Here is a 12,540-nt window from a genome sequence, read left to right on the forward strand (position 1 = left end):
CTAGTATCTTTGGTTATGCTATATATTTTTTTTTCCAATCATGATTCATCAAAAGCGTCAAACCATGTTAAAATATATACATCGACTAGGTGAAGATTCATATCTTTATTATGTAAGTGTGGATACCTCTATTTTTTTAGGTCTTTTAAGGGGATGAGTTGCTCAATTCTAATATGATATTATAGCGGACCCAAATTGATGATGGATCTCTTTATCATTTACTTAATGAGTGGAAGTCCAATGTTCATTTCGGGCTCCAGCTCACATCGATGATAAATCTGCTATCTCTTGTCTTGTCTACCTAATGTGTGAAAGTTTGATGTTCATTTCGATCCACACATACAAAGGTGTGTTAAATTTTCTTAAATTTTGGGCTCATATCAATTTAATAATGGTTCTGACTAATTTATATAAGTGTGAATAACCACCCCTAAAACTTTTTAAGAGGGTGACTGTTAAGGACCGTCCTCCTTAACGTCGATTTCCACACAAAATCAAGAAACGAGATGTCGTCGTTGTCGAGCGCCCAACGTTGGGTCGTGACTTGGACGGCAAAAAGGGGCGGTTGAGCGCGAGATCAGCCTCGTCGGCAACCTTAGGAGATGTTTCTTGTTTGATACTCAATTGAGCCAAAAGAATGATAATTTCATATATTGATTGAATGAATAAAGTGATAACAATAACTCCTATTTATAATGCTACTGACTTAATGAATAAGAAAACAAAGATATAGAAAAAGATATACAAATCCCTAATATATCTAAACTAAATAATAATAGTATAAGACTCGTATCAACTCCCCCACGGTTAAAATTCACCTTGTCCTCAAGGTGGGAACCACGAAGCAAAAAGGAGAGTTGAAATCAGAAGCTTCGGCGTGGCAACTCCTCCTGGATCAAACACACATCGAACAACTGACTGTCTCCCTTCTTCACCTCCATAAAAAATCAACAAAGGTAGACTAATGTGGTCGTCCAAATTCAACGCTAAAATGGAAAGTTCTGCCACACAGTCATGAATGCTCAAACACGGCGTGTTATTTCGCAGAGGAATCAACCTTGGATCGACGTCGAGCGATGTTGAACGTTGATTCAGACTTGTAACATCACCAACATTCAAATCCTTATAGACACAAGCACTTTCGTGGAAAATAGTGTAATCACCAATAGAACCATCCTCCTCTTTATCTTCTAGCAATGTCTCCTCCTTTTCACCAATCTTCTCATCTTATACCCCAACGAGCACTTGCGGTGACTCATTGTCGTTCTTGACAATCCCTTTGTTCTTGACGAACTTTCCAGGGGACTCGTTGTTTGGAACATCAAGAGGAGCGCCATAATTGTGAACATCGATAATGTCATTGGGAACATCATCACCGAATACTATCGTGGGAGTATTATCAGTTTTCTCTTCGGCTAAATTCTCATCTTGAATGTTCTCCTCAAACTCCTCCCCATCATCCGCATAACAGAGAATGCGTTGTTTACACACATGTCCCATCACCCATTTCTCGGGACAGTGCCAGCAGAGACCCAACCTGGACCGTTCTGACTTCTCCGCCTGGGAGACCCGTATTAGCGGCAGGCGTGGCTGCTCCGGAGTTTGACTGGTCACACGTGCGGGCTGACTGTACAGGTCCCGCGTTGGCTTTTCGGTGGAGTAGCGGGGCTGGTGGGAGGCGGGCTGGACTCGCACTCTCACCTCCTCCCGAGGGCGAGGTCGGTCCCAGCACGTCTCCGAGCGTCGGGGCCGGTCAACGGTCGGGTAGCCGCGGTCCTGCTGTTGCGCCGGTGGGTCCCAGCACGTTGGGCGGTGCCGCTGCGTTGCGGTTGTCGGGTAGCGATCAAACCCTAATTTGGTCTGATGCTCTCCGCGATCAGATAGGTGGCCACCCCTCTCGACGTAGCCGCTGCGGTGTCGGGGCCAAGCGTCTTGCGCGCGATCGCGGTACCCGATGGGCTGGTATCTCGGCCGTGGGCGACGATCATGTGGATCCAAGTGGTGTGAGACGTAGGGTGATTCTGGATCAGGCCACGACGGCGGGCGGAGTACTTCCACCCGGATGCTTGGAGGGTCCCAACTGGTTACACGGCGAGGTTGGGTCGGATGGTAGGGACGGAATGGCTGTGTGGCCTGAGGGAAGGCGTATTGACGACGACGATAGCCGGCGTAGTCGTATGACATGTTGACGGACTGAGGCGTGGCTGTGGTGGATGATGATCGTCTGACTTCGGCGCGGCACGCGGGAATCCTTCCCGTCGGGCGTTGCAGACGTAGTGTTGTCCTGCGGCTAGAACTCGGCGGACAGGCGGGACTCGACAACCAAAGTAGTTGCTGTGCGCGGAATGTTTTCCGTCGGGCAGCGGTGTAGCTTCGGTTCGAGATGGTGGGAGGGTCAGCTCTCAATGAAAGCACCAGTTGTTAAGGACCGTCCTCCTTAACGTCGATTTCCACACAAAATCAAGAAACGAGATGTCGTCGTTGTCGAGCGCCCAACGTTGGGTCGTGACTTGGACGGCAAAAAGGGGCGGTTGAGCGCGAGATCAGCCTCGTCGGCAACCTTAGGAGATGTTTCTTGTTTGATACTCAATTGAGCCAAAAGAATGATAATTTCATATATTGATTGAATGAATAAAGTGATAACAATAACTCCTATTTATAATGCTACTGACTTAATGAACAAGAAAACAAAGATATAGAAAAAGATATACAAATCCCTAATATATCTAAACTAAATAATAATAGTATAAGACTCGTATCAGTGACTGAAATTTCATGTGGCATATGTCATGTTTTAAACTTTCAACTAATCGAATTCGAGAACAGGGGAGTGTTAGATTTCGGAATTAGTTGTTGATTGATGTGTGAGCTTAATTTCTCACCTTTCACTGTTTCAAAAATTTAACACTACTTTTAAAATGTTGCAATAATTAGACCATATTTTAGTTGGTGGTAATTTAACACCTTAAAAAAATTTGGTCATTAAGAGTTTTTGTATAAAAATATTGCAATAATGTACACCAGAAAAGGTAGATGCTTCATGAGATCTGGGTAGTACTAGTATATATTAATGTGAAACCGAAAGGTGAAGGCCATATAAATTCAACTATTTTCCACTAAATAATCCCATAATTTAAACGATCCCTTTCGGTAATAACCTCCTGAGAGGTTTAAAATTTCAGATTACCTAATGACTAGCTTGAAATATTAGCTAGCAGACATTTATTGAAGTGGAAGATTATTATTCTTTTAAACTAGTAGTACTAATTTGTAATCTTTAGTTTAAAAACAATGCATGAATTTTACTGACAAACCCTTGAGATTACCTTGACAAAACAAACGGATTTATACAGCAGCACGCCATGATTTGGCTAGGCATTCGAGTCTCGTGAGAGATTATGCTGAGAGAAAAATGAGAATTTTGATGATTGCAGAGATACGGAAGTGGAACGGAGGCCCCCACACCCCTCACAATACTGTCGGATCGGGATGTGGGGCCCCCTAAGATTGGGGTTTCAACCTTTTGTATGAATGAACGGAAGGAGGAGAATCGTCACTCTCCATTGCAATATGATAAGGACTTTATCCTTATCGACGTCAACGATCGTAGATTCTCTCCTCTGTCGCGGATATTTTTCCGTCGAACAAGAGGAAAGAAAGGATATTGAAATAGCTTCTGTACCTAACGAAGAGAAAAGTAATAAAAGGGTTCTTATTATTGCTTAAGCTGAATTAAGATAACAAGTTCCCTATTTATATTAACTAAAGATCCTAGGGTTGGGTTCGGCATATCGGGAAAGAACCAACGAAGAAAACCCGACATGGAGCTTATAACACGCTTGACTCTCTATTCCTATTACATTAGATTAAGCAACTGAACGAAAAACAGAATACTAGTACATAGCTAATGACTAACATAGTGATACAGACCAAACAAGAGAACTCATCCCAAAAGACTAGCCTGTTAGGAGAGAGAGCTCATTTAGTCTATATACACCACATCAGTTGTTCTCACAACCGATGTGGGAATTGAGTCCGTAACATTCGACCCTCCTTTAAGGGCCAACGTCCTCGTTGGTCACGGCCACGTTGGTCACGGCTGGTTCTTTGCCAGGCCACCACTCCGTGGGCCACCACTCCGAGTTCTCGTTGGTCACGGCCACGTTGGTCACGGCTGATTCTTTGCCAGGCCACCACTCCGTGGGTCACCACTCCGAGCGGCCCCAAACGTACTCGTTGGTCACGGCGATTTCGCTGCCCGGCCACCACTCCGAGCCGTTTGGGCTCTCAATGAAAGCACCAATTGATACAGACCAAACAGGAGAACTCATCCCAAAAGACTAGCCTGTTAGGAGAGAGAGCTCATTTAGTCTATATACCCCACATCAGTTGTTCTCACAACCGATGTGGGAATTGAGTCCGTAACACATAGTCTTGGAGATTTGTAGGCGGACGTCTTATTGGACGAGTACTCGAGTCGCGCTTGCTTGTCTATCCATCGCCCTTTCTCTCTTCCTCTTGTTCCTGCTCATACTCAGTTGTGGATGATGAAGGTTGGCTTGTATCACAATATCTAACTTCACTTGGGAATTCTCCTCTCAATTGTCAGTAATTCACCATTTGCTACAAAAAGACTTCACAGACTACTGATGAGAGAATTCCATTTTGCTATATACAGTAGTAAATTACAATCGCAACAAGACAGAAATATAACGTTCCAGCAATGCAATCACGTTCCAGCAATGCAATCGCGAACCACAAACAACATCTACCACCATCATCCCACCGGTGAGACTAAACTTCCAAGATAAGCACCGACTCCAACGAGTTCACCCGAGTCCCTAACCTCCGGATACCTAAACGAGCAATCCTCTGCATCATATATCACAAAAGTCGAACCACAAAGCAACAGGACCTGACCATCCTTAAGCACATACGATGCTTTCTTATAACTATACTTCAAGAAATCATCAATATAGGGAACTGTAGCCACCTTCGTCCAATCCCCTCCTCCCACATCCATGGTCCACACCTCCGTGCTCTCCAGATGGCTGCACAGCACGTGCAACGACCCCTCTGATACGAGACCCCCGACACCTGACGCAACAGCGGAGCCGCATGCCGAGCTGGAGCATGCCGAGCTGGATCATGCCGAGCTGGAGCATGCCGAGCTGGAGCATGCCGAGCTGGAGGCGACAACAGCCGAGCAGCACGACGCAGCGCTTCCGGAGCCGAGCAGCACGACGCAGCCGAACAGCACGACGCAATGCGTGAATGACCGAAGTGACGAATTGATTGTGTCGAAGAGATCCTTGAGACCGAGAGACAAGCTCAAGGCGCCGAACAAGTTCAAGAATTAGCCGATTCTTTTTGTTTCCTTTTTATTTCTTTCCTTTTATGTTTTGGTATTTTTGAAACATTAATTTACTTATTGTTGAGTCGGGCCTGATTTATAAGCCCCGTTCGGGTTTTCTTTGCGGTTCTTTCCCGGATGAATTAGGATACGTCGAACCGCCCTAGGGTTTCTAGTATAAAATAGGGTATTTCATCAACACATTATTTTTATGAATGAAATATTTTCCCTAAACCTATCTTGTGAAACAAGCAATTATCTTTACGTTTCTTGTTGCTTTGGGGAAGACGTCCACCAAATCAGCGAGGTTTCGGTCAGTTTCCGCGAGTTTGTCGTGGGAATTGCTCGTTGTTCCGTCGAGAAGGAAGATCACGGAGCCGTTGCGGAGAACGTCCGTAACATCTGGTGCTTTCATCCCGATAACTCAACATCTTCTTGACTACGTAAGCGATGGCGGGAGAATTTCCGCATGCAGGGACCTCGTCGGGGCTGCAATTGGGCCCTGCGCGGCAGAGGAACCCAGGAGACGTCGACGGGAGACAACCGCACGTCGACCCAGTCACGTTAGGGTTTGCGCAGTTGAACGCGAGATTTGATACGATGGATCGTCGGGTCGACAACTTGGAACGACGACCGGCGCCGCAGGTAGAGAGCCACGAGCCCGATTGGGATGAAGCCGACCACTCGTGGGAGGATTACCGCGGGAATGGTCGGAGCGGCCGTGAGGAGTATGACCGCCCCTACCGCCAGCAGAGTCGGGGTCGTGGTCGCCCTAATCGAGGTGGCCGCGGAGATCGTTTTGGGGAGGGAGTGCTCCCAGGCCGAGGAAGCCGTCCTGGTCAGCGTCGGGACGATGCAGCGTATAGAACGGGTCGCCGTCGGGATAATTGGGACCTACCGCAGAGACACGAGGAGGGGGACGATGAAGGGTACGAAGAGCGCGGGGTTACCTGTTGGGATCCACCCCTAAATCGGGAACGCCTCAACCGCCAGGGAGCGGATTATTCATCCGGCGTGAAGATGGACGCACCTCACTTTAATGGGGTGGACGCACCGAATTGGATCTCTCGCGTCCAATACTATTTTGATCACAAGCGGGTTCCGGAGGCGGAGCGCTTACATTATGTAGTTATGCTTTTCGACCCTCCCGCGTCGGAGTGGATATTCAATTATCGGGCGACAAATGGCAGGGCAAGGATCAACGGGCCATTCCAACCCCTGTTTCTCACCAGGCCGCCGTGCCCCATCCACAGGATTCGCTGGTCCGGGAGGTGGACAAGTCACGGATATACCCGGTGAGGGTGTCGAATGCAGAGAAATCGGAGCGTGCCCGTCGCGGCCTCTGTTATCATTGCCCCGAGAAGTGGGTCGCCGGCCACGTGTGTAAAGTCAAGTTGCTTTGCTATATGGATGACGAGGGGGCCGAACCGCACGAGGCAGGTGCCGGAGAGCAGGTTCCGGAGGAGGAATTAATTACTGCAGACTTATCACACCTTCACGCCTTGGATGGCCGTGGGAGCTCCAAGCCGTTTATTGTCCAGGGGACGTTGGGTGATACTCCCGTCCGGGTATTGATAGACACAGGGGCGACACTAGACTTCCTCCACCCAAGGATTGCGGAGAGGCTACAATTGGAACTGACTCCGATTAGACCTTTTCGAGTGCTCGTGGGCAATGGTGCATCCCTGTTGTGTACCCATATCTCGCGGGGCACGAAGCTAGCTCTGCAGGGTAGTGTCTTTGTGGTGGATCTGCATGTTCTCGCCCACCATGGGCCGGAGGTGATATTAGGGATGCACTGGTTGGAATCCATAGGGAAAGTGTCGGCAGATTTTGTCAGGAAAACGCTGGAATTTACTCAAGAGGGTCGGACGGTGTTTTTGCAAGGATTGATGCCGGGCCCGAAGCAGATTTCGCTTCACTCGTTGTACACACTAGCGACGCAACCGGCGGACCACGAATTCTATGAAATCGTGCCAATCCACACCTCATCCGGGGCGGGGGAGGCCGAGAGTATGGAGTTTTTTCCGCAGGACCTGCCAGCCGAGGTACTGGAGGTATTGACGGCGCACCGGGCGGTGTTTGAGCAGCCCCGCGGCGTCCCACCGGCACGTTCGTTCGATCACCGGATTCATCTTTTACCAGGGACGCGGCCAATCAATATTCGACCTTATAGGTATCCCTACTTCCAGAAAACGGAAATTGAGAAGCAGGTCCGCGATATGTTGGACCAGGGTATCATCCGCCACAGTCGCAGCCCTTTCTCGTCCCCGGTATTGTTGATCCGCAAGAAGGACGGCACGTTTCGCTTTTGTATCGATTACCGCGCCCTCAATAAGGCAACCGTCCCGGATCACTTTCCCATACCTACGGCAGAGGAATTGTTTGACGAGCTGGGCAGTGCGAAGTATTTTACAAAATTGGATCTTCGCTCGGGGTATCATCAGATTCGAATGAGTGAGGATGACATCTTTAAGACGGCCTTCAGGACTCATGACGGCCATTTCGAGTTTCTCGTGATGCCGTTCGGCCTTACAAACGCGCCTTCCACCTTTCAGGCAGCGATGAATTCTATCTTTCAGCCGCTGCTCAGGCAGTGTGTTATTGTGTTCTTCGACGATATACTGATTTACAGCCCGTCCCTCGAGCGGCATGGCCGCCATTTGAAAGCAGTACTGCAGCTCCTTCACGCAAATAATTTTTTCGTCAAGCTTTCCAAATGCTCATTTTGTAGTGTGTCTGTGGAGTACTTGGGGCACATCATTGACGACGGCAAACTCAAGGCCGACCCAGCTAAAATAGATGCAATGACGTCATGGCCCACACCGACGACTGTAAAGCAGCTACGGGGCTTCTTGGGTCTGACAGGCTATTATCGTCGCTTCGTCGCTCATTACGCAACGATAGCGGCCCCTTTGACGGACTTGCTAAAAAAAGAGGCTTTTCGGTGGTCCACGGAGGCCGAGACCGCTTTCGCCTCTTTGAAATCGGCAATGACTTCAGCACCGGTCCTGCAACTGCCGAACTTCACCTTGCCGTTTTGCGTGGAAACGGACGCTTGTGAGGTCGGAGTTGGAGCGGTACTAATGCAGCTCGACCACCCGATTGCATTTTTTAGTAAGAAATTGGGGCCTCGCATAAGAGTAGCGTCAACATATCATAAGGAATTATATGCTATTGTGGAGGCCGTGCAAAAGTGGCGACAATATTTGTTGGGGCGCGAGTTCATTATTCGCACTGATCAGAAGAGTCTAAAAGAATTGCTGCAGCAGGTAGTGCAGACACCGGACCAACAGCTGTATGTCCGGAAACTTATGGGGTACAAATTCGTGATAGAATATAAACGTGGAATCACAAATAAGGCAGCAGACGCCTTGTCCCGCCAACACGACACGTCGGGGGGACAGACCGACGGTATCCCCAGGGAGTCGCCTCGCGCCAAGGATCGGACGACAGTAACCGACGACCAGCTGCTCGTTGCGCTGGCCCGACCAGTACCGGATGTAATGCGAGTTCTGCAAGAGGAGACCGCATCACTGCCCGATTTGGTCGAATTAACGTCGAAAATCAAGTCTGGTGACGCCCCCCCTCATTTGACGTGGGCGGATGGCCTCATATATTATCATCGGAGGGTGCTTGTGAGTACGGAGTCCAAGACAAAGCGGACATTGCTGAAAGAGCACCATTGTGCGCCGTCGGCGGGACACCCGGGCCACGAGAGGACGTTCCGTCTTCTGGCAAGTAGTTTTTATTGGCCAAAAATGCGCAAGGACGTGGTGACATTTGTTAATGAATGTGTGGTGTGTCAATCCACGAAATATTCGACCCGCAAACCAGCGGGTTTATTGCAGCCACTCCCGGTCCCATCGCAAGTTTGGGAAGATGTCTCCATGGATTTCGTCACTGGGCTCCCACAATCCCGCGGGTATACGGTCATCATGGTAGTGGTGGATAGGCTTTCAAAGTATGCTCACTTTGCCCCCCTCCCCACCAAGTTCGACGCTCTCCGAGTAGCGCACCTTTTCGTTAATACAGTGGTGCGGCACCACGGTTTCCCTACGACATTAGTCTCGGATAGAGACTCGGTGTTCCTTAATGCAACCTGGGAGGAAATGATGCGGTTGAGTGGGACCAAACTTCACTTCTCCACGGCGTACCATCCGCAGTCGGACGGGCAGACGGAGGTCCGTAACCGGGGTCTGGAGCAGTATTTGCGTGCGTTTGTTTCTGATACGCCCTCGAAATGGACAAATTTTCTCCCGTGGGCGGAGCTCGCTCTCAATTGTTTTCACCACTCCGGGTTGGGCACGTCACCGTATCGCGCTTTGTATGGGAGAGAGCCTCCATCCCTGGTCGCAGCCCCTCCATCGGCAAAGACACCACCTAACGTCGCAGACATTATCAAGCAGCGAGGGGAGTTGTTGGTCACCCTCCGGCGTAACCTTTTGCGCGCTCAGCAGCGTATGGCAGACGTGGCGAACCGGCACCGTCGCCACGTCGAGTTTGAGGTCGGGGATATCGTCTGGCTTAAGCTGCAACCGTACCGACAACATTCGGTTGCGAAGCCACTATCGGCTAAGCTAGCCCCGAGGTTCTATGGGCCTTTTGAAGTGCTGGAGAGGGTTGGCCCAGTAGCCTACAGATTGCGCCTCCCAGATGGAAGTCGGATCCACAATGTGTTCCACGTAAGTCTATTGCGGGAGTTTGTGGCGGGGGAAGGTGATGTAGACGGGGTGAAACTCCCCCCGGAGTTCGTTGGAAATAGGCCGGTGGCACGGCCAGTAGCGTTGCTGGAAGAACGCGTGAGTTGGCGCGAGGGCCGACCAGAGAAGCAATGCCTGGTGCAGTGGGAAGATGATGCGTCCACGCCAACGTGGGAGCCGATTGAGGCGATTGGTAGGCAGTTCCCGGGGGTTCGCCTTGTGGACAAGGCGATTTTTAACGGAGGGGGGGTTGATACGAGACCCCCGACACCTGACGCAACAGCGGAGCCGCATGCCGAGCTGGATCATGCCGAGCTGGAGCATGCCGAGCTGGAGCATGCCGAGCTGGAGGCGACAACAGCCGAGCAGCACGACGCAGCGCTTCCGGAGCCGAGCAGCACGACGCAGCCGAACAGCACGACGCAATGCGTGAATGACCGAAGTGACGAATTGATTGTGTCGAAGAGATCCTTGAGACCGAGAGACAAGCTCAAGGCGCCGAACAAGTTCAAGAATTAGCCGATTCTTTTTGTTTCCTTTTTATTTCTTTCCTTTTATGTTTTGGTATTTTTGAAACATTAATTTACTTATTGTTGAGTCGGGCCTGATTTATAAGCCCCGTTCGGGTTTTCTTTGCGGTTCTTTCCCGGATGAATTAGGATACGTCGAACCGCCCTAGGGTTTCTAGTATAAAATAGGGTATTTCATCAACACATTATTTTTATGAATGAAATATTTTCCCTAAACCTATCTTGTGAAACAAGCAATTATCTTTACGTTTCTTGTTGCTTTGGGGAAGACGTCCACCAAATCAGCGAGGTTTCGGTCAGTTTCCGCGAGTTTGTCGTGGGAATTGCTCGTTGTTCCGTCGAGAAGGAAGATCACGGAGCCGTTGCGGAGAACGTCCGTAACACCCTCCCACGCTCCTCCCAACCTCGAGTAATAGCCACTCTTCACATAGCTCGGCACTTGCAGCATCTCATACTCCTCCGTCTCCAAATCAACGGACAAAATGTCCCAACCGGATTCCAACTCATTACCTTGATTAGCAATCCAATAGAGCTTCCCATTAGCAAACGTGGCTGTACCATCCATCGACCAACGCCCCTTGAAATTCTCGATCCTCTTCCACTTATCATTCTTCAAACTATAAACTTGCACCATCACCTCAGATAAATCCCTATTGTTATTGAAAAACCCCACCACTTTATAATCATCACTCGATTTATCATAACCTAAACCAGAAGTATAATAGGAGTAGTAGTCACCAACGTTTATTTCCACGCCGCAATCTGGCAGTTTTTTGCATATTCCCGTGGATGGGTTCCACAAAATCATTTCTTTTTTATCTATCAACAGGCAAACTAAACCATTGCAAGAACCCACCACCCAACGATATCTCTCAGATATAAGTGAGCAACTCAAATCGAATGCTTCGGGAACAGATTGGTGCAGTATGGAATTAACTGAACACTGCTTCGTAGTATTACCTCGATACTTCAAAATGAGTCTGTGTGTAGTGAGATTTGGAGCTGATTTTGAGAATTCGAGGTGGGCTGCGACGAATTGGGTGCTGGAAATTAGGGCTCGCCATGATTTGCAGACGCATTTGAATTTCAAGAGGGGTTTTACTGGTAGCCTCGTGAGAATTTCGATGATCACGTCGTTTGGGAGCTTGGGAATCACAATGGAGGGATCTTCCATGGCAAGATTTCAGTGTTTGATGAGATTGATTTTGCTCTGGGTTTGATTTCAGAAAATTGAGTGGTAATTAGCAGTGAAAGGATCGTCCAGTTTTGATTGATTGGATCATTGGAGAAGACTTTGAATTCCAAGTCCACAGTTCAGTAACATACTAACATAGTACTCCCTCTGTTTCACTAAGTTGAGGCGGAACTTTTGGGCACATAGTCTAAGAAAGAGATATTGGGTATGTTAAATAAATAGTTAAAAAAGTAAGAGAGAGGAAAAAGTAGAGAGAATAAAGTATAAAGTGAATAAAGTAGAGAGAATAAAGTAAAAGAGAGTAAAGTAAGAAAGAGAAAAAAGTTACCATATATGGAAATGACTCAACTATGAAGAAACTTCCCGAAATGGAAAAATGACTCAACTATAGTGAAACGGAGGAAGCACGAGCGTAGAATTGGAACCAATTTTCATGTGGTACACCTTTTCTCTCATTTTGAAAAAAAGATAGTAATTCATTTTATTTTTATTATAAATAATCACATTAGTTTATTTTAATGTACAGTTTAGTACTCCCTCAAATTAAAAACTTTTAGTCATGTAAAGAAATAATAAAGTAGGAAATGAAAAATATAAAGTGAAGGAGAAAAAATAAAGTAAGTGAAAAAAATAGACTTTTACTAAAAGTGAAAATGATTCCACAGAACATATCAAAATGGGCAAATGACTCCATTACTATGGTATGAATGAAGTGCTCTTAAAGAAAAATTATATTAATTTATTTTATTCACATTTTAT

The 12,540-nt window shown here is 47.9% G+C and overlaps 1 protein-coding gene across 1 annotated transcript; it reads right to left on the bottom strand.

The window, feature by feature from the left end:
* Nucleotides 1-4,402: 4,402 nt before the first annotated feature.
* Nucleotides 4,403-11,922, bottom strand: LOC121801086 (F-box/kelch-repeat protein At3g23880-like). Its single transcript, XM_042200544.1, has 2 exons — nt 10,818-11,922; nt 4,403-5,097 (listed from the first exon to the last, which is right to left on the bottom strand). The coding sequence occupies exons 1-2, from the start codon at nt 11,758-11,760 to the stop codon at nt 4,778-4,780; spliced, it is 1,263 nt and encodes a 420-aa protein (XP_042056478.1). The 5' UTR covers nt 11,761-11,922; the 3' UTR covers nt 4,403-4,777.
* Nucleotides 11,923-12,540: the final 618 nt, after the last annotated feature.

This window comes from Salvia splendens, chromosome 4, assembly GCF_004379255.2.
Source record: "Salvia splendens isolate huo1 chromosome 4, SspV2, whole genome shotgun sequence".
In the NCBI taxonomy this organism is placed as follows: Eukaryota; Viridiplantae; Streptophyta; class Magnoliopsida; order Lamiales; family Lamiaceae; genus Salvia; species Salvia splendens.